Genomic DNA, 25,495 nt, shown 5'->3' on the forward strand with positions numbered 1-25,495 from the left:
GTGGTGAAATGAAGGGTTAGATCCTAAGATTAAAAATGTCAATAAGAAATCTAGTTTAGAATTCTAAGTTGAAAATGCCAGTGAAAGCAACATATTCATTCTCAGCTCATCAATCAAAAAAACAAACAATTGAAAAAAAACAAACAGAAAAAACAACTATTAAAACACCACAAAACTACAAGTAACAGGAAGCAAACTCACCTAAAATGTGCAACTGCTTCAATTACACTCTCCATGCCAGTTTCCTTGTTCTCCTAGAGTAGAAATGAGCTCAGGTTAACAACAGAAGTACTAGCTAGCACTGGCACATGGTATCCCACCCCAATAACGCTAACAGCCACTCTGTGAACACACAGGTTACTATCCACTTCCTAGAATGAGGGCTCCTCAGTATAATGACTGGCACCCAGCTGGAGACTGATTTGTTAAGCGTCCATTCTTCATCCCAAATCAATACTTTAAGAAAATCACCACCATACGGAATGTCAGTAAGAGCTTCTAAACACAATGAAAACACAAAATATAAAAACAAAAAAATTTTTTTTGGTTGGTCATGGGGCTTGAATTTGCCTTGGGTGCTGTCCCAGTGCTCTTCAGCTCAAGGAAAGCGCTCTACTGCTTGAGCCACAGCACCACTTCGTTTTCTAGTGGTTTATTGTAGATAAGAGTCTCATGGAGGGGGTAGGGGGATGATGGGATGGGAAGGGGAAACAAAGGAGGAGGCTACAATGCTTGAGAAGAAATGTACTCATTATCTTGCCCATGTAATTGCAACCCCTCTGTACAGTATTTTCACAAAAAAAAAAAAAAAAAGTCTCACAACTTTCCTGCTTAGGCTGGCTTTGAACTGTGATCCTCAGATCTCAGCCTCCTGAGTAGCTAGGATTACAGGCCTGAGCCACCAGTGCCCAGCTTTTTAAAGCAAAAAAAATTTTTTATATATTCTCTCCTGTATTTGATTGAAATTTCCATTTATTGTTACTTCGTTTTTTTTTTTTTTTTTTTTTTTGGGTCCGGTCATGGGGCCTGAACTCTGGGCTTGGGCGCTGTCCCTCAGCTCTTCAGCTCAAGGCTAGCGCTCTACCACTTGAGCCACAGCGCCACTCCCGGCTTTTTTTTTTCTTTTTGCTTATGTGGTGCTGAGGAATCAAACCCAGGGCCTCAGGCACACAAGACAAGCGCTTTACCACTGAGCCACCTTCCCAGACCTGTTACTTCTTTTTTTTTTTTTTTGGGTCCAGTCGTGGAGCCTGAACTCTGGGCTTGGGCGCTGTCCCTCAGCTCTTCAGCTCAAGGCTAGCACTCTACCACTTGAGGCACAGCGCCACTTCCGGCTTTTTTCTTTTTGCTTATGTGGTGCTGAGGAATCGAACCCAGGGCCTCAGGCATGCAAGGCAAGCACTCTACCACTGAGCCACCTTCCCAGCCCCTGTTACTTCATTTTTTATAAAAAAAATTTATATAAAATAGTTACAACATTTGTGAAAAAGTCATGGTAATTTCTTTTTTATCAGTAAAACAGTACTTCCAAGATGTGAATAGAAAGTATTATTAACGAATTCTCTGGTCAAATGTTTATGAAATACAGTTGCTATCATGGTACAAAAAGCACACACCACCTTAAAAATGCTGTTTTAAATTTGATTCTTCTTTAAATGTAGGTTAAGTGATAACTGCTTCTTTAGGTAACAATTCACAATTCATCTTCTGAATTAAAAACTACAAAAGAAGCTGGGCGCTGGTGGCTCACGCCTGTAATCCTAGCTACTCAGGAGGCTGAGATCTGAGGATCGCGGTTCAAAGCCAGCCCGGGCAGGAGAGACCGTGAGACTCCTATCTCCAATAAACCACCAGAAAACCGGAAGTGGCGCTGTAGCTCAAGTGGTAGAGAGCTCTCCTTGAGCTGAAGAGCTGAGGGACAGCGCCCAGGCCCAGAGTTCAAGCCCCACGACCGACAAAAAAAAACAAAAACAAACAAAAAAAAAAACTACAAAAGAGTGTGTTGGAACATTCCCTTAATCCGATGTCTTCAAGAGGCAGATATCAGGAGGATTGTAGAATAAGGCCAACTGGGACAAAACAAGTTAGTGAGAAATCATCTAAAAAAACAAGCAGTAAGCCAGGCACTGGTGGCTCATGCCTGTAATTCTAGCTACTCAGGAGGCTGAGATCGGAGGATGGAGTTTCAAAGCCAGCCTGGGCAGGAAAGTCCATGAGACTCTTATCTCTAATTAACCATCAGAAAACTGGAAGTGGCGCTGTGGCTCAAGTGGGAGATCACTCACCTTGAGCTGAAGAGCTAAGGGACAGCACCCAGGCCTAGAGTTTAAGCCCCACAACTGACCAAAAAAAAAAAAAAAAAAAAAAAAAGTAGTGCTTGATAGTTCACACCTGTAGAGCTGGGAAGGTGGCTCAGTGGTAGAGCGCATGCCTTGCATGTCAGAGGCCCGGGGTTCGATTCCTCAGCACCACATAAGAAAAAAGAAAAAAGCCAGATGTGGCGCTGTGGCTCAAGTGGTAGAGCGCTAGCCTTGAGCTGAAGAGCTGAGGGACAGCGTCCAGACCCAGAGTTCAGGCCCCAGGACTGGACCCAAAAAAAACAAAACAAAACAAAACAAAACACCTGTAGATGATTCTTGGCTGTGATGCTAGCCTACATACTGCAGCCCGGCCTGTCCCCACTCAACACCACAGCAGCCCATAATCTGCACAGAGTAGACACAGTGTGAACGTTCCTCAGGGAACAAACTGTCATTGACTGAGAAGCACTGCTTCCAATGGTCCTGTTCATGAAGACAAATGCTGTTAGGGGGACACAGCATAATGGTTGAGTATCTGAGAAATAGTCCCATCAAACAGGGTAAAATAGGTGGAAATCTCAGAAGAATAAATGTTATGCTTTGAAGTTTTGATCTTTGGTTCAAATTTGGGAGACAATTTTGAAAAGCCTCAATGAAAATACAGGCTCAATTCTTTTTTTTTTCTGTTGGTCGTGGGGCTTGAACTCTGGGCTTGGGCACTCACTGTCCCTCAGCTCTTGAGCTCAAGGTTAGCGCTCTACCAATTGAGCCACAATGCCACTTCTGGTTTTCTAGTGGGTAGCTGAAGATAAGAATCTCATGGATGCCGGGCGCTGGTGGCTCATGCCTGTAATCCTAGCTACTCAGGAGGCTGAGATCTGAGGATCGCGGTTCAAAGCCAGCCCGGGCAGGAAAGACCGTGAGACTCCTATCTCCAATAAACCACTAGAAAACCGGAAGTGGCGCTGTAGCTCAAGTGGTAGAGCGCTTGCCTTGAGCTGAAGAGCTGAGGGACAGCGCCCAGGCCCAGAGTTCAAGCCCCACAACCGACCAAAAAAAAAAAAAAAAAAAGAATCTCATGGACTTTCCTGCTCGGGCTGGCTTTGAACCTCGATCCTCAGATCTCAGCCTCCTGAGTAGCTAAGATTACAGGTGTGAGCCACTGGCACCAGCATACAGTCTCAACTCTAAGAGTTGTTTCTGAAAGGCCTTAGAGTTGAAAAATAGGTTGCAATTCAATCCACAATGTCCTTGTGACTATTATTTTGCATCGACTAAAATGAATCAGTGTTCGTTTTTGTTTTTTTTTTTTTGGGTCCAGTCGTGGGGCGTGGGCACTGTCCCTCAGCTCTTCAGCTCAAGGCTAGCGCTCTACCACTTGAGCCACAGCACCACTTCTGGCTTTTTTCTTTTTGCTTAAGTGGTGCTGAGGAATCGAGCCCAGAGCCTCATGCATGCAAGGCAAGCGCTCTACCAATGAGCCACCTTTCCAGCCCCATCAGTGTTCATTTTTAAGGGGATTTTTGGATGCCTGGCTAGGAAAAGCTTTAGAAAACTTGGTTCAGGTTAGTCAAAGCAAGTGAGGGGAGTTCTCATTCCCTTCCCCAATATTAGGGTCTGAAGCTTCCATAGGCAATGGATCTTGGAACTAAAACCCTGCTACTCTCTCAAGTGGACACATTTAGTTCGAAGGTCCAGGTTTCCTTTGCTCACAGTGTCCTCATCTCTTTTTTTTTTTTGGTCCGGTCGTGGGGCCTGAACTCTGGGCCTGGGTGCTGTCCCTCAGCTCTTTAGCTCAAGGCTAGCACTCTACCACTTGAGCCACAGCACCACTTCCGGCTTTTTTTTCTTTTTGCTTATGTGGTGCTGAGGAAGCAAACCCAGGGCCTCAGGCATGCAAGGCAAGTGCACTACCACTGAGCCACCTTCCCAGCCCATCTCTTTCAAGGCTTTACTGTAGACAATTCTAGTCCTACGTGCTTTCCACTTCTATCCCTTTAGGCTTCTCTTCTTCTAATTACTTTTCATAGGAACAAATGGAGTTACAATCACCCTAAAAACTGTAGAATTTACAACTGTGGGAAAGTATAAAGAAGTAACTCTTTTCACAGTGCGCTAATAGGAAGACATTACTACAATTTTCTTTTTAAAAAATGTAGGTACTTACATCTTCAGGTAAAGATTTCACCAATTCACTATGAGCCATAGGCTTGATGCTCAACTGATGAATAATTTCCCGCTTAATTTCATCTGTAGCGTTTACTTGTCCAACCCCAGGACTAAATCTTTCTCCTGTCAAAAATGAAAGTGTGGGTTTGAAGTGTGGCTCAAGTGGTAGAGCTGTGTATGGTGCAACTCAGTGCAAGGCCCTAAGTTCAAACTCCAGTAACCTCCTTCTCCCCAAAAAAGAAAACAAAGAACAGGGCATTGTACACAATTAGTACAGTTGTATGGCATATACCTCTAGTTCAACCAATACAATATATTCCTCTGTTTACATCTCTGCCATAAGAAAACAATAAACAAGTGGCTCGGCAACAAACCAGGGAGAAAGCAGTTCCTAGCACACTTTTAAGTCAGTCCAGGGGGCAGGCTCCTGGCAAGTTCAGAGCACTCAGAGGCAATTTTGCAGGATGGCTTGGAATGGTGAGACAGAACAAAAGTATTCAAGACTGCTTCCACTCCACCCTCTTCTATCTAGCAACAAGCAAGATATCACCTTCTGACAGCTTCATGCCATCTCCTCTCAGTAACCAGGACTCTGTGCTCTATGTATTACAGAAGGGTTGAAACAGCAGGGAGAGAGGGTAAGGGATAAAAGAATGGGAAGAGAGGAGACAAAGGTAGGACTGAAAACACAAGTGGCAAGAAATGAAACCCACATCTTTGGCTTAGGTCTCCATTAACTCAGATCACATTGGCGTCAAGAAGACACTTGGGCATCATAAAACCTTGGAGAGAGAGTTAAGATTTAAAGGGACAGAAAGTTGTTTCCGCATGTGCTATCCCTTGCTTGCTAAATTCTGTTCCCTCTCTTCCCTTTTCCCAAAGTCTTCCAGGTAGCTGTTCTGCTGCTGCAGCTGTGCCCTCTGCTCTTTCTGAAGCAGTGTTGTCATTCTCAATATGACACAAACTCAAGGAGAGGAAAAGATGTTCCAATTTCCTTCCCTTAAAACTTAGTGTACCTTCTCACAAGAAATGCTTCTCAGAAATCTGAATTATTTGCTACCCCAAAATGCAACGTAATCTCAACTTACCAACAAGCATTATAATGAGGTAGAGCATTTCCTCTATTAGAGTATTGTTCTGCTGAGTAACATCCTGCAAGTAGAGGAGATAAAGTTAGTGATGAGAATGTACATGCCCCCTACTTCCAGATGACTCATATGCACACACAGAATGCCTGGTGCTTCTTGGTGATATGCTGTAGTCTCAGGACACTGGTGCTTACCTTATGGGTGACCTCAGAACTGAACCTTTTCCCACGCTCTGGAGTACTGAAGATATGGTAAAGTTCAAAGCGGCTGAGCACAACCATCAAGAAATGGTTGGGATCCATCATGGAGACACCTGTCTTTTTTTGTTTGTTTCAGATAAAGGAAAAGAGGAAGGTCAAAGGGGACACTGTACAATTAATTTGCACAAGAGAAAAGAGCTTCCTTGGTCAACAATCCTCCCAAAAGATGGAAACCCTTTTAGTCCCAATCCCTACTTCTAGTTGACAAAAATCTAAGTTGGTAAAACAAAACAGAAGGCAAAAAACCTTCCAAAACCTAAAACTACTAACAAGGATTACAGATTTTCTCCAAACTTTCCTTTTAATACTTTGAAATAATTTACTCTTGTGAATTTGGTTCCAAAGTTTTCCATCAGGACTCAAACTGCCTGGTAATCACTCTACAGACTGAGAAATGTCGACTCGACTTCTAGTATTTTAAACATCCATCATATTCAATTATTACCAAGCTCTCTTGTATTTTGTGGTAAGCACTATATATGTATTTTTTTCCTGGTATCAGGATTTGAATTCAGCCTACTGCTTGCTTGGATTGCTTGCTCAGCTAGCATTACATACCTCCAGCCTAGATTTTGCTCGTTATTTTGGAGATGGGAGTCTCATGGATTTTTACTCCTGATCTGGTCTTGAACTAAGCTAAGATTTTTTTTTTAATGTATATATATATACATATATATATCGATGTATATATATATGTATATATATATACACACATATACATATACATACACATATATATGTATATATAAAATTTGGCTTTTTTAAAAAAGTATTTACAACATCAGCCCAGTGACAAGATAAAGGAATGAGGTACAACCATCACAGTTTGGGGGATGAAAAGCAAATAATCCAAGGTTGTAAGTGCTATCAGAGAACACCCAAGGGTCCAACAGTGCCTCACAAAAGAGTTACCAGGCCAAGTTCTAATATGTCACAGAAGGATCTGTGAATAAAATGATACCAAACTAAATACTAAGAAACACTGGGAAGTAATATGGCTAGGCGAATCAAAGAGGGTCAGGGGGGAATCTAGGGAGCAAAAGAAATAATGTGCAGTTTTCAGTCTTAAAAGAGGGGCTGGTAAACTTAAGAAACTTAACATAGTTAAGTATCATGGACCTTAAAATTAACTTAAAGGATTTAAAATGAAATAACTAGAGGATAACCAATGATTAGAGGGTGGCTCTCAGGTTTCTGACTTTAGCAAGTTGGTAGGCTGTAGAACAATTCATTAAAGCAGGGAGCCTAAGACAGGAAGCAGGTATGGAAGACCAATTATTTTCAACATACTCTATCTGTGACGTGAGGAAATCTAGCCATGTTGCAGAAACTCTTAGCCATGTATACACAGAAGCTTTAGTCATTAACATTGGTGGAAAAAAGCAAGACTCACCATAATTTAATTTTTTTTTCTTTCTCTTTTTGCAGGTCTTGGGGCTTGAACTGGGGGCCTGGGCACTGTCCCTGAGCCTCTCTGTGCTCAAGGCTAGAGCTCTACCACTTGAGCCACAGAGCCATGTCTGGCTTTTTCTAAGTAGTTTATTGGAGATAAGAATCTCAGACTTTTCTGCCCAGGCTGGCTTCAAACCCCAATCCTCAGATCTTAGCCTCCTGAGTATCTAGGATTACAGGCATGAGCCATCAGTGCCTGATATTAAGTTAATGTTTTTAATTCATTACCTGAAGCATTACTATATCTTTGTCAAACATCTCACGTCTGCATTTCACATTATGGTAATAATAAATCTAAAAGGGGAGGGAAAAAAAAAAGAATTACACTGGGCAATAGGCTGTTATAGCTCCAGCTCCCTCCTCTCCACTTCCACAGGAAGTGCACATGCATGTGTGGTCTCCTCAACTGACAACACCACCTCATTACATACTAACTAGGTATCCAGTCAGTAGTCACTGAGGTTTACACTTTATAGTCCCCTGGTCTCCCAACAAATAAGACTGCTACTTCAGGAAAGCTAGCACTTCCAAGAATGGGGGACAAGTCCATACTAAGCCTTGATGAGGTTTAAAATTTTTTTTAATTTTAAAAATTATACTTCAATTTAGAAGTATACAATTTAGAAATATTTTATCCTTTAACTGAAGGTAATTGAAAAAATAAAACTAGAGGTTTGGGGGGTTGTTATTTTTTTTTTTTTTTTTTGCTGGTCCTGGGGTTTGAACTCTGGGCCTGGGCTCTACCACTTGAGCACAGCATCACTTTCAGCTTTTTCTGCTTATGTGGCACTGAGAAATCAAACCAGGGGCTTCATGCATGCTAGGCAAGCTTTTTCTGATTAGTTTATTGGAGATAAGAGCCAGTTATTTGAACCGATCCTCAGATCTCAGCCTCCTGAGTAGCTAGGATTACAGGCATGAGCCACCAATACCTGGCCCAAAATTGGAATTTTATTATTCACTATCCAAGTCTGTATTTCAAGTCAAAGTCAAAACTACTGTTAGGGGCTGGAAATGTGGCTTAGAGTAGAGTGCTGGCTTTGCTTGCATGAAGGTCCGGATTTGATTCCTCAGTACCACATAAATGGAAAAAGCAGGAAATGGTGCTGTGGCTCAAGTGGCAAAGTGCTAGCCTTGAGCAAAAGAACCTTAGGGACAGTGTCTAGGCCCTGAGTTTAAGCCCCAGGACTGGAAAAACAAAAACAAAAACTAACTACTTGGGCTGGGAAGGTGACTCAGTGGTAGAGCACTTGCCTTGCATGCCTGAGGCCCTGGGTTCGATTCCTCAGCACCATATAAGCAGAAAAAAAAAGCCGGAAAGTGGCGCTGTGACTCAAGTGGTAGAGCGCTAGCCTTGAGCTGAAGAGCTGAGGGACAGCGTCCAAGCCCAGAGTTCAGGCCCATGACCAGACCCCCAAAAAACCCAAAAAACCCCAAAAAAACAAAAAAACAAGAAAAAAAACCCAACTACTATTACTATTACTTTTAATAAGTATAATATACATGCATATGTATTATATTGACATTTAATTGGGAATCAAACTATATGATCACAATGCTACTTATTGAATTATATTCCTAGACATTTCTCTTTTAGTTTTTTTTTTTTTAATTAGTATAAATCAGTTCAGGAAGGACACACTTCACTGTTAATCTCTACATGTTTATACTACCCAATCAATCTCAACTCCTCCATCATTCATTGTTTCATTTTAATAGTTGCAAATACTCTATTTGGACAGCATTCAACTGCCTTCATCCTCCCCTCAGCCCAACCCATCCTTTTATAGCCCACCTATTATCATAGTGTATTTTTCCTTCTCCATCCCTCACTGTCAGCAGCTCTCACTGAGTTTCTCTATGCTGCCCTCATATATACTTGCAATGTATTACAAAGTTATTAATCTTCTTTCTTTTTTTCTTCTCCTTATTCCTTTCCTTTTCCTCCTAGGTAGTCATTTAGTTTGATTCATGTTCCATCATATTTAATTAAATATGGACATATAATACACACATATGTACATGCTTTTGAATATTTCTGGATAAACTATGAAAGTCCTAAGAAACCCTCTTATCATTATATCTGTCTTTTTGAATGATTGTAATACAGATACTGAACTTTCAATGACTGAGTCCACTACAACCTGCATGGAAGCTAATGGGTAGATTGAACACCCTCCATAGGACTTAAAAACATACCTGATTTACTAGAGAGAAGCCATTTCTTCTCCACATTCCAGCATGTACTTGAGCACATAAAACAAGACATCTAAGAGGGTGTTCTATCAACATGGGTGGACTAAGTTCACTCTGCACATTAAAAAAAACACACACATAAATCAACATCATAGGAAAGTTTGTTCACAGAGAAAGGTTTCTGTAAAACACAGGTTAAGATTATTTATAGATCTGGGGCTGAGAAGGTGGCTCAGTGGTAGAGCGCTTGCCTTGCATGCATGAGGCCCTGGGTTCCATTCCTGAGCACCACATTAGCAGGGGGAAAAAAGCTGGAAGTGGTCCTCTGGCTCAAGTGATAGCATGCTAGCCTTGAGCTGAAGTGCTGAGGTACAGTGCCCAGGCCCAGAGTTCAGGCCCCATGACCGGACCACCCCCTCAAAAAAAAAATTATTCACAGATCTATCTGGCTGTTAATGCTGTGTCAACCTGGGCAAGCTATTGGCACTCTATTTATGTTTTATACCATCTAAATGTTGCTGTGAAGGTGTTTCTTACATGTGAGAAATATCTTTTTTTTTTTTTGGGGGGGGGGAATCAGGTCGTGGGGCCTGAACTCTGGGCCTGGGCGCTGTCCCTCAGCTCTTCAGCTCAAGGCTAGCACTCTACCACTTGAGCCACAGAGCCACTTCTGCCTTTTTTTTTTCTTTTTGCTTATGTGGTGCTGAGGAATTGAACCCAGGGCCTCATGCGTGCAAGGCAAGCGCTCTACCACTGAGCCACCTTCCTAGCCCAATGTGAGAAATATCTAAGTAAGGTGATTTCTCCTCCATAAAAAGAACACCTGGAGGCCTTGAAACAGGTTCATGATCACTGCCTTTGTACTTGTGACAGCCATATCAAGTCTTTTCTGGGCCTTCCCAGTGTGCCAGGCAGCTTGCAAACTCCATTGCCAGTTCTGATCATTGCATGAGGCTCCACCAGAACCCTTATTGGCTGTTTTTGTGGAGAACTCAGACTAACAAATTTATTTCAATCTGATTTCAATTAATAGCCAGACATGGTGGCTCATGCTTACCATTTCAGCTACCCCTTAGGTGGAAATTGGGAGGATAATTTGAGGCTAGGCAAAAAGATAGTGAGACACATACATAATAACAAAAGAGGGCTGGGAAGGTGGCTCAGTGTAGAGTGCTTGCCTTGCATGCATGAGGCCCTGGGTTCCATTCCTCAGCACCACAGAAGCAGAAAAAGCCAGAAGTGGCTGTGGCTCAAGTGGCAGAGTGCTGGCCTTGAGCTGAAGAGCCTGAGGCCCAGAGCCCAGGCTCAGGCCCAGAGTTCAGGCTCCACGACTGACAAAAAAAAAGTTGGGCATGGTGATATATTATTGTAATCCCAGCTATTCAGTAGAATTGAGTAGGAGGATCACAGTGAAGGCCTGCTGAGGCAAAATTAAGACCTTATCTGAAGTTAAAACACACACACACACACACACACACACACACACACACACACACACACACACACACACACACACACACACACACACACGTACATGAGAGGCCCTGAGTTCATACATACAAGGAACGTAATAAATAGTTATTAACTTTTATTTTATTGTTTTTTGTGCATGTTGGTCCTGGGGCTTGAACTCAGGGCTGTTGGGGCTGTCCCTGAGCTTTTTTTGCTCAAAGCCAATGCTCTACCACTTGAATACCACTTCTGGCTTTTTGGTAGTTAATTGGAGGTAAGAGTCTTACATACTTTCCTGTCCCAGCTGGCTCTGAAGGATGATACTCAGATCTCACCCTCCTAAGTAGCTAGGATTACAGGTGTGAAACCACTAACACCTGACAAGTATTAACTTTTAACAGCCAGAAATACTTACTAGAGGTAGCAGTTCTGGAAATTTATATGCCACTTCACTCTTGCTTAATAATACATGCAAACCTGATGGAAGAACAAACATTAGTATAAATTAACTTTCACTCAAATACTCAAGTTTATTTTTTATTTTATTTTGTTGGTTACGTGGCTTGAACTCAGGGCCTGGGCACTGTCCCTATGCTTTTGTGCTCAAGGATACTGCTCTACCACTATGAGCCACAGCTCCACTTCTGGTTTTCTGGTGGTTAATTGGAGATAATAGTCTCACAGACTTTCCTGCCCAGCTGGCTTCAATCTCAGGCTCCTGAGTAGCTAGAATTGTATGTGTGAGCCACCAGCACCTGGCTCAACTTTTATTTTTATCTTCGAGAACCTTTCAGGACACCAATTGATATGAAATAAACTATATCTACCAATAAAGTTTTTCAGTGGCTATTCTAATGAGTCTGTATGGAAGGGACATTTTAAATAGGTCTTAATCACAAATCCTAACACATAGTGGTGACACATCCAGAAGTAAAAATGGAAGTCACACAAACACAGCAATGTAGTTCTGTAATTATCAAAACAACTTACACATATTATAGCAGTCCTGTGTTTCCATTTAACGTGTGAAAGAGACACCCTCCCCCCCCCCCCCCCCCCCCCCGGCCATTGTACCAGACACTAGCCCTAGATTCACAGTCTGCACGGCCACCTGCTCAAGCCTGGCAAGAGGTTTTCTTCACCCATGAGAACAAGCACTGAGGAAGTGGCGCTGTGGCTCAAGTGGTAGAGCGCTTGCCTTGAGCTGAAAAGCTCAGGGACAGTACCCAGGCCCAGAGTTCAAGCCCCTCCCCCCCCCAAAAAAAAGATAAATTTAGGGGAATTGTTTTACCTGCAAGTAAACGAGAAACTGGGAGATGAATGCTAACTTTTTCTTGGGAAACACAGTATCTGATAGTTTCCACTGAATGTCCACAAATATTCAGTGTGATTGGCTGTTCACCATCAGTGAAACCACCATGACACTGCATCAATACAGCAAGACATTTCTTGTAAGCTTCAATTAACACTTTTTCCTTTAAAAAGAAAAAAAAAGGTTTTGTGTAAGTTACACAAGATTGTGTTACTACAACATTGAATAAAGCACCTCCTACAACCACAACTTATATTGATGATAAGTAAGAACTTTAAATTACAAGGGGAAAAACAAAGTTAATCCTCCCCTCCCAAACCTGGTCCTTCTTCCATTAAGTGTTTCCCGCTAGTGAATGGTACTTCTTGACAATAAAGCTGTGGAAATCTAGAAGTTATTAAACATTCTTTTATTACATTTCTGTGTTCAGTGAATTACCAAGCTGACAATTACTTTTCAAAATTTCCCTCAAAGTAGCCACTTTCTTCTCTCTTCAGTAACTCCAAAGTAATGCCAACATCTCTCTACTAAATTCCCTGTTTAAAAACATATGTTAGATATCACTCTCCTGACAGGCTCCAGATGGTGCCCCAGTTTAATTAGAATACAATTCCAACTTCTTTCCAAGCCACAAAGGCCCTGTGAAGCCAGGCAGGCCTGTCTTCCTCTCTGCCTTCACTCTGTGCTCCAGACCTTTCACAGTTCAAGGAACATCAGGCCTTCTCATTACAGAATAGAAGTAGTTGCCCTCAGAATCAGATTTTTTTTGCTTGAACTCTGGGCTTGGGCGCTGTCCTTGCGCTCTTCAGCTCAAGGTGAGCACTCTACCGCTTGAGCCACAGCACCACTTCCAGTTTTCTAGTGGTTTATTGGAGATAAGTGTTTCAGACTTTCCTGCCCGGGCTGGCTTTGAACTGTGATACTCAAATCTCAGCCTTCTGAGTAGCTAGGATTATAGGCATGAGCCACCAATGCCCTGCTTACATTTTTTTTCATGCCAGTTCTGGGGCTTGAACTCAGGAAGTGGACACAATTCCTGTGCTTCTTTTCTTTTGCTTAAAGCTAGCACTAGAGCCACAGCTCTACTTCTGGCTTTTACTTTTTTGGTGATTAATTAGAGATAAGGATCTCATTGACTTTTTCTGGCCAGGCTGGCTTCAAACCTCGATCTTCAGACCTCAGCCCTGAGTTCTAGGTATGAACTACCAATGCCTGGCTTTGGATAAATTTATAAACCACTGTATTTATATGTCCAAATTCTAGAAATGGTTATGGAAAAAAGGAATATACTTACATTAAAAAAAGAGAATGTAGATTATTTCCTTCTCTATTTTTCAAGGTTTTCCCCTAAGGTTTTAGAATTATTGAATGTTGACACTTTTATTGAATTTATGGATGGAAGGGGAAAACAATGCTGCTCTATGAGCTAAGCTAGAAAACTCCCCCTAGATTTCTTCATACTGTACTTAGGATTCTGTCTGTCCCTCTGTTGTCCTCACGTCCCCGGCCCTTAGAACAAACTCACATCTAAAGCACACCAGTCTTGCATCATTGAAATGACATGTGTTAGTTTCATCTGCAGTGTAAAGGCAGCTTCCCATTCTGGCTCCATTTCAATATGTTGTCCAACTTGACGTGTGATTGGATCCATTCCCTTAAAGTAAAAAGTTTTACAAGAATTAAAATCATAAACTTTCTCTTATATAGAAACCTAAGAAATACTATAGAAAAAACATAAACTAATTATAAAAACATAAATGGGGCATGGGGCAAAATATATATTTAAAAGGTGAGTTTTAGTGGGAAGCTTCAAGCAATATGAGAAGTCATAGTTTTTTATGACTTTATATAACATGCTGTTAAAAAAAGTAAATGCAGAATGAATGATTTTTTTGGGGGGGGGTCAGTTGTGGGGCTTGAACTCTTGGCTTGGGTGCTGTCCCTGCGCGCGAGCACTGTACTGTTTGAGCCACAGCGCCACTTCCAGTTTTCTGGTGGTTTATTAGAGATGAGTCTCACGGACTTTTCTGCCCTGACTGGCTTTGAACCGTGATCCTCAGATCTCAGCTTCCGGAGTAGCTAAGATTACAGGTGTGAGCCACAGATGCCCAGCTTAGAATGAATGATTTTAAAGGAATTCTTCTGTATGTCTCACACATTAAATAATTCAATATTTTATTTCAGTACTCCTTCAAATTCCTTTTTTTGTTTTTTTGTTTTGCCAGTCCGGGGGCTTGAACTCAGGGCCTGGGCACTGTCCCTGAGCTTCTTTTCCTCAAGGCTAGCACTCTACTATTTGAGCCACAGCACCACTTCCAGCCTTTTCTGTTTATGTGGTTCTGAGGAACTGAATCCAGGGCTTCTTGCATGCTAGTAAAGCACTTGACCACTAAGCCACATTCCCAGCCTTCAAATTCTTTAACTCTACTGATAATAGAAGAAAAAAGATAGGAAAAACCTGATAGGCTGTGTATGTGTGTGTGTGTGTGTGTGTACACGGTGATCAAACCCAGAGCACTATGTATGCAAAATACATGTTCTACCACTGAACTGCAATACCAGGCTTTATAAATGATACTGAACTTATAAACATATTATAATACAGGCGCGTGTGCGTGCGTGCGTGCGTGTGTGTGTGTGTGTGTTGCGTGTATGCGGGTCCTGGGGCATGAACTCAGGGCCTGGACACCATCCCTGAGCTTCTTTTGCTCAAGGCTAGTGCTCTACCATTTGAACTACAGTTCCACGTCTAGCTTTTTCTGAGTAGTTTATTGGTAATAAAAGAGTCTCATGGATATTTCTGCCTGGGCTAACTTTGAACTACAATTCTCATATCTCAGCGACTTGAGTAGCTAGGATTACAGGCATGAGCACCAGCACCCAGCTTTATAGTACAGTTTTTATATCTAAGTCGTTAATATGTTAAAAGTTTTCACAATGTCTGAATGAAAAAAAAAACCAAAAGCTCAAGAATAAGATAAAGAGCTATTAATACAAAAGGAGTATCACTTTCTTAGAACTAGCTTAACTCACCTGGTATAGCAGAACTATTAAACAATAGAGAATATAGAATACCTTAAGTATTCAAACGTTGAAAAAACAAAGTAGTAAAATAAAACACCCATGAACTACCATCTAACAGGAAACTAGATGTTTTCTTTTTCTTTTTTTTTTTTTTTTTGCCAGTTTTGGAACTTGAACTTTGGACCTGGGTACTCTCCCCGAGCTTCTTTTTCTTTTTCTTTTTTTTGTCAGTTGTAGGTCTTGAACTCTGAGATAAGAGTCTCACGGATGTTCCTACCTGGGCTGGCTTTGAACCACGATCCTCAGATTTCAGCCTCCTGAGTAGCTAGAATTACAGGTGTGAGCTATTGGTGCCCAGCTCCCTGAGCTTTGTTTGCTCAAGGCTAGCACTCTACCACTTAAGCCACAGTGTCACTGCTTTTTTCTATTTATGTGGTACTAAGGAATCAAACCCAGGGCTTCGTGCATGCAAGGCAAACATTCTACCACTAAGCCACATTCCCAGCCTGAACTAGATGGTTTCTAAAGAAAATGGACCAACATTGGTTATTCCTCTTCTTAAAGCAAGGCAGATGGTTCATAATAGCATTTACTCAGATTTTTAGATGTCTCCTATATTGTTACAGCTAAAATGGTTGACTATAGATTCATTTTCCTTGTAGATCCTGTTTTGTACACTGGTATATTTCATCTCTTTTTTTCTTTTTGTTGTGAGACCGGGACTCAAACTTGGTACCAGACACTTTGCTCACTGGCTGCTGTTCTATTAACTAAGCCAAACCTCCAACTCCAATAGGTACATCTCAGAAAAAGAGAACTAAACAGAAGAAGGCCTCCTTTCTATTATGTAAGTATCACATTTAAAACACTAAAAACAAAAACAAGCAAATAAAAAGAGGCTGAGGTGTAGTTCATTGGTACAGTGCTTGCTTATTACATGCAGTGTCTGTATTTGACCCACCCAGCACAAGAAAACAATAACAGCAGTTTTTCTTTTTTTTTTTTTTTTTTGGGGGGGGGGTCCGGTTGTGGGGCCTGAACTCTGGGCCTGGGCCTGGGCACTGTCCCTCAGCTCTTCAGCTCAAGGCTAGCGCTCTACCACTTGAGCCACAGCGCCACTTCTGGCTTTTTTCTTTTTGCTTATGTGGTGCTGAGGAATCAAACCCAGGACCTCAGGCATGCAAGGCAAACGCTCTACCACTGAGCCACCTTCCCAGTCCTAACCGCAGTTTTTCAAATAACTTTATTCTTCCAAGTAGGAACATGTAAAACTCCCACAAAACCCCCAACACAAACAAAAACCTTGCAACTTCTAAAGAAACAGCATTAATGGTAACAAAAAGAATCACTGAACAGATATGACTAGACCATTGTTGGAATCTTAATTGTTCTAACCCTGAGAACTTTCAATTACAGAGGTTTTTCTTGATCCAAATTCTATCCCCTCAAATTCATCCTTTAAAAATGTGTTTAAAGCCGGGCGCTGGTGGCTCACGCCTGTAATCCTAGCTACTCAGGAGGCTGAGATCTGAGGATCGCGGTTCAAAGCCAGCCCGGGCAGGAGAGACCGTGAGACTCCTATCTCCAATAAACCACCAGAAAACCGGAAGTGGCACTGTAGCTCAAGTGGTAGAGCGCTCGCCTTGAGCTGAAGAGCTGAGGGACAGCGCCCAGGCCCAGAGTTCAAGCCCCACGGCCGACAAAAAAAAAAAAAAAAAAAAAAAAAATGTGTTTAAATGTAAAACAAGGGGCTGGCTTAGTGATACAGTGCTTGCCTACAATGCATGAAGACCTGGGTGCAATTCCTCCAGTACCACATAAAAAAAAAAAAAAATAAGTTTTTTAAAAATGAAAAGCAAAAAGATGTATTTAGTGTCATAAATGACAAAAAAAAGGGAAGAGAAATGTATCAATTTATACATACCTGCATGCATTTTAGCAATTCCAAAAAGGCATCAAACCCTTCTAGGAACTTTTGCCTCAGCTCATCTGACCACTCAGTTGGTTTGCTAATCAATACATACCTGAGTAGAAAGAGAGCAGGAACAATGAACATATACATTGACTTCTTTTGTGCGTTACATACTGTAAGTGTGATAATTAAACAAAAACTTACTTGAGGTCTAAAATAAGGCTCTGCACTCTCCTAAACTTGAAGGCTTGTAAAGCAGTATATCGTTCAAACTGAAATCTGCCCTGGGCATCTCGTTGTTTCAAATGATCCATGAAAGTCTTAATGATAATGGCCATCAGGTTTTCTTCTGTGATAAGCATTCGAGCCTAAAACAAAGTGTATCAGAGTGCATGGTAATAAACATTTCCTACAAAGCTAAAAAAATCCAGAAACACTGTTTAGCACAGTGGTTTAAACTTTTTTCCAATATAAATGTATAAAGTCAGATGAACGACTGGGTATTTTTAAGTAACAATTACTCCAATTACCCTATGTATGAAGCAACAATGACATAGATGTGAGAAAGATGCCACAAAATGAGGAACAGAAGCAAGACTCCTTATTCAAAGAAAATTCAGGGTGTGGGATCTAAACCAGGCAGCAACATTTCCTTAACAGACATTTGGATGCCTATAATGATATGGTAGTTATTCTAGAATATATAGAAGTTTGTTACTGATTTTCTAGAATCCAGCAGGAAATTGTATTTCTGCTTAAACTCCCTAGTTCAGATTTATTTTTGCCTTTGTTTCTATTTTTGCTTTTGTTTCCATGAATATATCTATGTGTTTCTGAATACATATACATAAATGATGCCAAATGTAAAAAAGCTGACTAGCTTTGAGGTCTACCACCCAAATATAAACCCTTTTAGCAGTTTCCTTCCTTCCTTCCTTCCTTCCTTTCTTTCCTTTCTTTCTTTCCTCTCTCTCTCTCTGTCAATTGTGGGGCTTGAACTTTGGCCTGGACGTTGTCCCTCAGCTCTTCAGCTCAAAGTGCTCTACCTGTTGAGCAAAAAAGCCACTTCCGGTTTTCTAGCATTTAACTAGAGATAAGAGTCTCAGGAATTTTCCTGCCCTGGCTGGCTCTGAACTGCAATCCTCAGATCTCAGCCTCCTGAGTAGCTAGGATTGTAGGTGTGAGTCACCAGCACCCGGCCAGCCATTTCTTATACATATCTTCCACGGGTGATATACATACAGTATTAGGATCTGCACCAAATAAATACACACATATAATACAGATAAAGTGCATAATAAATATGTAAGAGTGGACATACATAATTTTATCTTCTTCCCCCTAAGGATAGTATATTATAAATACTGTACTTTTTCATTAGATATATTTTAAAGATTGTCACACAGCAGTTCATCTATCTTTCCCTCAGTCTTTGTAATTATTACTAGGTATACTTATTCATATTATACTTTATTCAGAAGATGTTTATTAGATGCATTTTAGCTAACTCAGGCAAAAAAATCAAAGAGACTCCATCTCTAATTAGCCAGCAAACAGCCAGAAGTGACATGGTGGCAAGTTTCCCCAGGTTTTCTGTTACACGAGGATATAAATGTGGATTTGGAGCTGAAGGTCTAATTAACTAAAAGACCAATGGGTCCATATGGAAAATGCCCATCAAGCAATAAAACTTATTCTTTGCAGCTAAAGGAGAGGAATAACTAAAAAAAAAAAAAAAACAAAACAAAAAAAAAAAAAAACAAAAAAAAGACCAAAAAAACCCAAAAACCCTTTCAACCACCACAGCAAAAGACTGATCCCCATTTTCATGTGCAGCAATTTAAAAGCTGACTGGGAGCCTGGACTCCATCCTCCAAGAAAGCACGTGGTAGCCTGCTTGCGGTAAGTAAAAGATGCATGTCATAATCTAAGGCAGTTCTTTCCAAGGTCCACAGGCTAGCAGCCGACAACTGCTTCCTTTCTGTTGTGACAAGAAATTTGGTCAAGGGAAATGAGCCATTTTTCAGTTTATTCAGCTGACATTTTTTGTTCTCAGCAACATTTTTGCCTGAGAGTAGTATATTGATGTTGCTTTACATCCTAGTACATGTAGTTTATTCTGTCATAAACTGATCTAGGCCCTGGATTCATGTACCAGTCCAGCACCAAAAAAAAGTAGACAATGATCATATGATATCTGTAACACAGTTCCACTATGTATAAAACTCTTTCCCACTATGGTTGGTTGAACAAGAATCATATGTTTTGTCCACCATTTTTTTTTGGGGGGGGGAGGGAGAAAATTCCAGTCCTGGGTGCTGTCCCTGAGCTTTCTTTGCTCAAGACTAGCATTTTACCACTTGAGGCATAGCTCCACTTCCAGAGTTATGCTAGTTAATTAATCTCTCACATTTTGTCTGTGATGGCTTGAACCATGATCTTCAGATCTCAGAATCCTAAGTAGCTGGGATTATAGTTGTTAGACACCAGTACCTGGGACACCAATGTATTTTTAAAGCCTAAAACTACGCCTAATAAGTACTTGACAAATTTGTTAAATGAAGTAAGTATAATTTTTAATTATTTTTATGGTAAAACATAATGATGACTCAGGAAGCAGCTACTAATGTTTAATAGAAGACCAGCCAATCATTGTGATTCAATCACTTTAGCTACCCCTTGTATTTAATGTCAAGGATACTGTTAAAAATAAACCAGCTAAATACTACCTCATCAATTCAAAACCTCTAGGGACCAAAGTGACCAACAACAGGTAAATGGACAAAGAAAATATAATAAATGTATATGATGAAATATTAAGAGACATAAGGAAAACATAAAATTATGTAATTTGCAGGATAATGGATGGAATTTGAGAACATTATGTTGAGTGAGATAAACCAAGATAAAAAAAAGCCAAATATTACATATTTTTCCTCACAAGTGGAAGCTAGAACTAAAAGATACACACATACACACACACACACATATATATAAATATATATACAAAGAACATGATTTTAACTGTAAGACTATGTAGAGGGCTGAGGAAGATAGAAAAAGACTGAGGGTGAATAATCTCAAAATACAGTATAATTATGTATGAAGACAGTACAAAGAACCTCAATGAAACCTGTTGATCAATAAGAGGCTCAGGGAAAAAGCAATAAAAAGGGTTGTTTTGAACAAGATATAATACATACATATCTGAATTACACAGAGAAACCCCTTAGCGCAATTAATGCACATTTTTTTTAAAAAAGGGCAGGAAAGTAAAATAAGTTGGCCGAAGTGGTACTGGAGAGGGCTAAGAGGGTGCATGAGGATGAATATGGTCCATGTAGATTTCATTGAATGTATGAAAATAGAACAATGAAACGTGCTGAAACTGACTGAAGAAGGGAGAAGGGAGTGATAGAGGGGTGAGGATGATGGAGATGCATTATTCACATATGTGGAAATGTCACAATGAAACCCAACTTGTACAACTAATGTATGCTAATAAAAAAATAAAGTTTTAGAAAGTATTATGAGAAAATAAGGATTAAAAAGTTAAATAAAATTTACATGAAGTTCTCCCAATAATTTCTTTGATATTCAAGGATATGTTCTAGTGTGGTTGAAGATGTATGATGTTTGATGGGCTATTAGTAAATTATTACCTTTCTCAGGAAGACACAGCTCTTCTCTATTACTTTAAAGCTTTACTTCTGTTAATGGAAGACAAAGTTCCAGTCTTTCAGTACTTACAAGAGAAGGAACTGTGAATATCTGAACCGAGAGATCTGCGACTGAAAACTCTCTGTCGTGGTCATCTGTCACATAATCACTCTGCAAACGCTCATAGTTCTATTAAGAAGGCAAAAACAAGGCAAGGAGTGCCAGCTATCAGTTACAAAGGAAAGGCAATCACTACTCACCAGGGTAGGTGCGGTGAAGAACTGGACAGACAGAGCAGTCACCGACACTGCTCGCTCGTGATCATCCTCCATAAAATCCCTCTGCAAATGCTGGTAATTCTAAACAACAAGGGGGAAATTCACCTCTAATCCACATCAACCAAATGTTTAAGGACTATCATGAAAAGAAAGTGCTGCAGAAATGTTACAGAGTGACACAGTGATGAGCAGGATATCTACTAATTAAATCCTGTACAAATCTTCAATCACTGTGGAATCTGTGGAATCCTGTGTAAATATTAAATCTAATGGGGCATAACAGCAGTTTAGCAGGCTAAATAGTGAATAAACAGCTACTAAAATCCTGGGATGTCATGTACACTGTGGGCAATCCCCAACAACATCACACTGTCCACCATGAAGCCAGACTCCCATCACTTCTAGATGCACATCAGGATCACCTGATGACTCCTGCAAAGTATGCATGTTTGGACCCCACTCTTGGTGAAGCTTCAGGACACTTTGAGAATAGAACACAACAGGTATTTTGATAAAGCTCTCCAAATGAGGGGCTGGGAAGGTGGCTCAGTGGTAGAGCGCTTGCCTTGCATGCCTGAGGCCCTGGGTTCGATTCCTCAGCACCACATAAGAAAAAAGCCGGAAGTGGCGCTGTGGCTCAAGTGGTAGAGCGTTAGCCTTGAGCTGAAGAGCTGAGGGACAGCACCCAGGCCCAGAGTTCTGGCCCCATGACTGGACCCCCCCAAAAAAAAAAAAAAAGCTCTCCAAATGATTCTTACATGCTTCTTTGGTTAAGAACTCCTAATTCAAAGCATACAAAGAATAAGTAATTAGCTTAATCATATGCCGTTTAAAAGGAGAACTTAAGTCAACCACCTGGAGTCCTTGATCCCTAATCATATCCAATAAACATGTTGTTTCAACTATGATTGCTATTTACTCAAATGAATTTTACTTAACAGAATCAATGTTATTGATTCATAATGGCATAGGTTTAATTATTTATCAAGTCCTATAATAAACCCTGCACAGATAGATATTTATTTATTACCTTATGGGAAGTGACAAACAAGTTTTGCTTCTACAACTTTATCAATAACAGATACAAAGATTATTTATGAAATTTCATGGAATTTAAAATCAATGTACTGACATATTAGAAGCTAATAGTCTGAAGCCTAGGTATGACCACAGGTTATAGGTATTTCATATATAACTTCTATTGTTAATCTTCAAAACTGAGAAAACACTTACTTTTGCAAATCGAACAGCAAATAGTTTCTTGTATTTCAAATCCATAAGGAGGCTGCTCATGAACAACTGATGATACACACTCCTGGCACCTTTAGGAAGATAAGAATATTAGATCATTGGCTGGTACTCTACCACCCAAGCCATGCCTCCAACCCTTTTTTTTTTTTATTGTGAAAATACTGTACAGAGGGGTTACAATTACATGGGCAATAATGAGTACCTTTCTTATCAAGCATTGTAGCCTCCTCCTTTGTTTCCCCTTCCCATCCCTTCCCACCCTCCCCCTCGGCCCCCACCCAATCCTCCTCCCCCATCCTCCAACCCTTAAAGGGTTGGTTCTTTCTTTTTTCTTTTTTTCTCTTTGCAATTTTCTGAACCTACTCCTCAGCCGGAAATGCTAATTTAAAAAGGAACAAATATATTTATTAAATACCTTCCCAAATGAGAAACTAGAGTAGTTATGAGATTCACCTTTCCATAATTTGGAGTCACTAAGCATCAGTCTATCCACCAGAGAAGAGTTTTCACCATCAGGTCCTTCTTGTAATCCAACTTGACATAAAATCCGGCGGAGACCATCTTTAAATAAAATATTCAGTAATAATAAGAGAAATTTCAAATACTAAAACAAAATTACATTTTATTGTATGTTTAATTGGACCCTTGGAGTTTTACATGTCTTAATGAAGGTAAAATTTAGAAGAAGTGGATATATAAACTATTTTCACAAAATAGTCAAAAATTCCAATTTCAACAATATGTGTAAGTTTTTTTTGTTTTTTGTTTTGTCGGTCATGGGGCTTGAACTCTGGGCTTGGGTGCTATCCCTCAGCTCTTCAGCTCTAGGCGAGCACTCTACCACTTGAGCCACAGCACCACTTCCGGTTTTTCTAGTGGTCTGCTGGAGATAAGAGTCTCACGGAGTTTCCTGCCTGGACTGGCTTTGAACCGTGATCCTCAGATCTCAGCCTCTTGAGTATCTAGGATTACAGGCATGAGCCACTGGCGTCCGACTTATGTCCAACTCTTATTCCCACCCTTTGACAACTCTTATTTGTAAAATGTCTATTAGAAAGGCAATGACATTTTATGCTTTAATAAACTGAATTCAAGGAAAAATCTACCAAAACACTATTGTTCTTTTAGCAATTGAAGGGTAAAATTGTTGTATACTCCATATTTTAAGAAAAGTAAAATATAAAATTATGCTAACATTTAAAAAATGCATGACCTCTGTATTTAATATAGGCCAGAATATTTTATTAATGTTAAACAGAATGTTTTTTGTTCACATAAAAAAATTTAGTGTGGGGCTGGGAAGGTGGCTCAGTGGTAGAGCGCTTGCCTTGCATGCCGGAGGCTCTGGGTTTGATTCCCCAGCACCACATAAGCAAAAAGAAAAAAAGCCAGAAGTGGCACTGTGGCTCAAGTGGTAGAGCGCTAGCCTTGAGCTGAAGAGCTGAGGGACAGCGCCCAGGCCCAGAGTTCAGGCCCCATGACTGGACCCAAAAAAAAAAAAAAAAAAAAAAAAAAATTTAGTGTGGATCTGCCACATGAGAGGTGTTGGAAGACAACTTTTTTCATCTTCTAAGCTTTCTAAGGCTCTTCAAACATAAGAATAAACATTAAAATAGCCAAAACTTTTAGCATTGCTTTATCCTATATTTTATAATTTAAATAACTGGTTTTAGTCTACTGCAAGCATACAAAATAAAAAATGAAACTTTAATAAAAATCTGTCATGTAAAGGACTAAAGACTAACCATTACATAGTATTAAAATGTTCTTAAGAAATAGCATGATGGCCTGGTAAAAGTAGCTCACTCCTGTAATCCTAGCTACTCAGGAGGCTGAAATCTGAGGACCTTAGTTCAAAGCCATCCTGGGTAGAAAAGTCTGTGAGACTCTCATTTCCAATTAATCATGAATAAGCTGGAAGTAGTGCTGTGGGCAAGTGGTAAAATGCCAGCCTTGAGTCGAAGCTCAAAGATAGCACCCAGACCAAGTGTTCAGGTCCCAGGACTGGCCAAAAAAAACCCACAAAAAAGTACCAACATTAGTGCACTATAATTTAAATTTATCATTAGGTTTTAATTCAAGAGCATTATCCAATTTATTTAGCTGGATAATGAAGGTAATGCATAAAGAGTTCCATAGAATGCTCCATTAGGAAAAAAAGGTTCTTTGGTCAATCATTGAGATTTATACTGCATTAACATATAAAGTTGTTTATAGTAGTTTAATTAAATGCTTCCTACATTATGTGAACAGAGAGTTCTTTGTGTGAATATGTCAAAAACCCTGTGGAACAAATTCAGGTAAACACAAGTGTTTCATTCTTATAGTCTATGAATAAAAATATTGAGTATTTTTAATATTAAAATATGAAATAAAAGAAATCATCCTATTTGACAATTTTTCCAAAAACAGTTTTGGAAGGTTGTATGATAGATCATTTTTTGATAATCAAATACCACAAGCTATTATAAACCTACCTGAATATCCAATAATATTTCCAAGCCAAGACAGAACTTTCAAACCAAAATTCTGATGTGCAACAAGAGACGAATGCATAACTTGGACTTTGAGTGGCTTTGTCTGTCTACTGGTATTTCTCTTAAAAAGAAATGACAAGATGAAAAAACTTAAAAAGGCTATTTTATTAGCAGAAACAAGTTAATGTTTTATTTATTATAAACACACCATCACCATAGGGGAATTTCAAGTGTATGTGTAATAAAAGTACCACTCTAAAAGTTTGCCTTACTTGGCTCAACCATTATTTTCTAGAAGGAATCTTAGGTCTCATGTACAATGATAAGGCATACTTCTGAATCACCTGAAACTTTGCTTGTGTATTTAAAAGCCTCTCATACCAACTTACAAATGGTTTAGATGTTCAGGCTTGCTTTCTATCTTTTTCTTTTTTCTTTTTGGTGGCTGTGGTACTTTAAAATCAAGGCCTAGGAACTGTGTCTGAACCTCTTTGTGTTCAAGGATAGTAGTGCTCTACCACTTGAGCCACAGCACCACTTCTGGTTTTTGAGTGGTTAATTGGAAATAAGAGTCTCATGGGGACTTTTCTGCCCAGGCTGGCTTCAAACCATAATTCTCAGATCTCAGCCTCCTGAGTAGCAAGAATTACAGATATGAGACACT

The 25,495-nt window shown here is 40.1% G+C and overlaps 1 protein-coding gene across 3 annotated transcripts in view; it reads right to left on the reverse strand.

Moving 5' to 3' along the window:
- Positions 1–25,495, reverse strand: part of Ubr2 (ubiquitin protein ligase E3 component n-recognin 2) — a 101,109-nt gene that overhangs the window by 47,389 nt on the left and 28,225 nt on the right. For 2 of the 3 annotated variants that reach the window (XM_070023732.1, XM_070023730.1), the window contains exons 8-22: positions 24,832–24,952; positions 22,808–22,915; positions 22,337–22,425; positions 20,916–21,014; positions 17,370–17,533; positions 17,178–17,277; positions 13,755–13,883; positions 12,209–12,392; positions 11,333–11,394; positions 9,469–9,579; positions 7,498–7,563; positions 5,752–5,874; positions 5,558–5,621; positions 4,468–4,592; positions 202–254 (exon numbers count right to left, since the gene is read on the reverse strand). In XM_070023732.1, coding sequence (XP_069879833.1) covers positions 202–254; positions 4,468–4,592; positions 5,558–5,621; positions 5,752–5,874; positions 7,498–7,563; positions 9,469–9,579; positions 11,333–11,394; positions 12,209–12,392; positions 13,755–13,883; positions 17,178–17,277; positions 17,370–17,533; positions 20,916–21,014; positions 22,337–22,425; positions 22,808–22,915; positions 24,832–24,952 — 1,598 coding nt within the window. Of the gene's footprint in view, positions 1–201; positions 255–4,467; positions 4,593–5,557; positions 5,622–5,751; positions 5,875–7,497; positions 7,564–9,468; positions 9,580–11,332; positions 11,395–12,208; positions 12,393–13,754; positions 13,884–17,177; positions 17,278–17,369; positions 17,534–20,915; positions 21,015–21,085; positions 21,185–22,336; positions 22,426–22,807; positions 22,916–24,831; positions 24,953–25,495 lie in introns of all 3 variants that reach the window. The other variant, XM_070023731.1, reaches the window with a different exon arrangement.

Source organism: Dipodomys merriami, unplaced genomic scaffold (genome assembly GCF_024711535.1).
Source record: "Dipodomys merriami isolate MVZ:Mamm:240054 unplaced genomic scaffold, mDipMer1.0.p SCAF_16, whole genome shotgun sequence".
NCBI lineage: Eukaryota > Metazoa > Chordata > Mammalia > Rodentia > Heteromyidae > Dipodomys > Dipodomys merriami.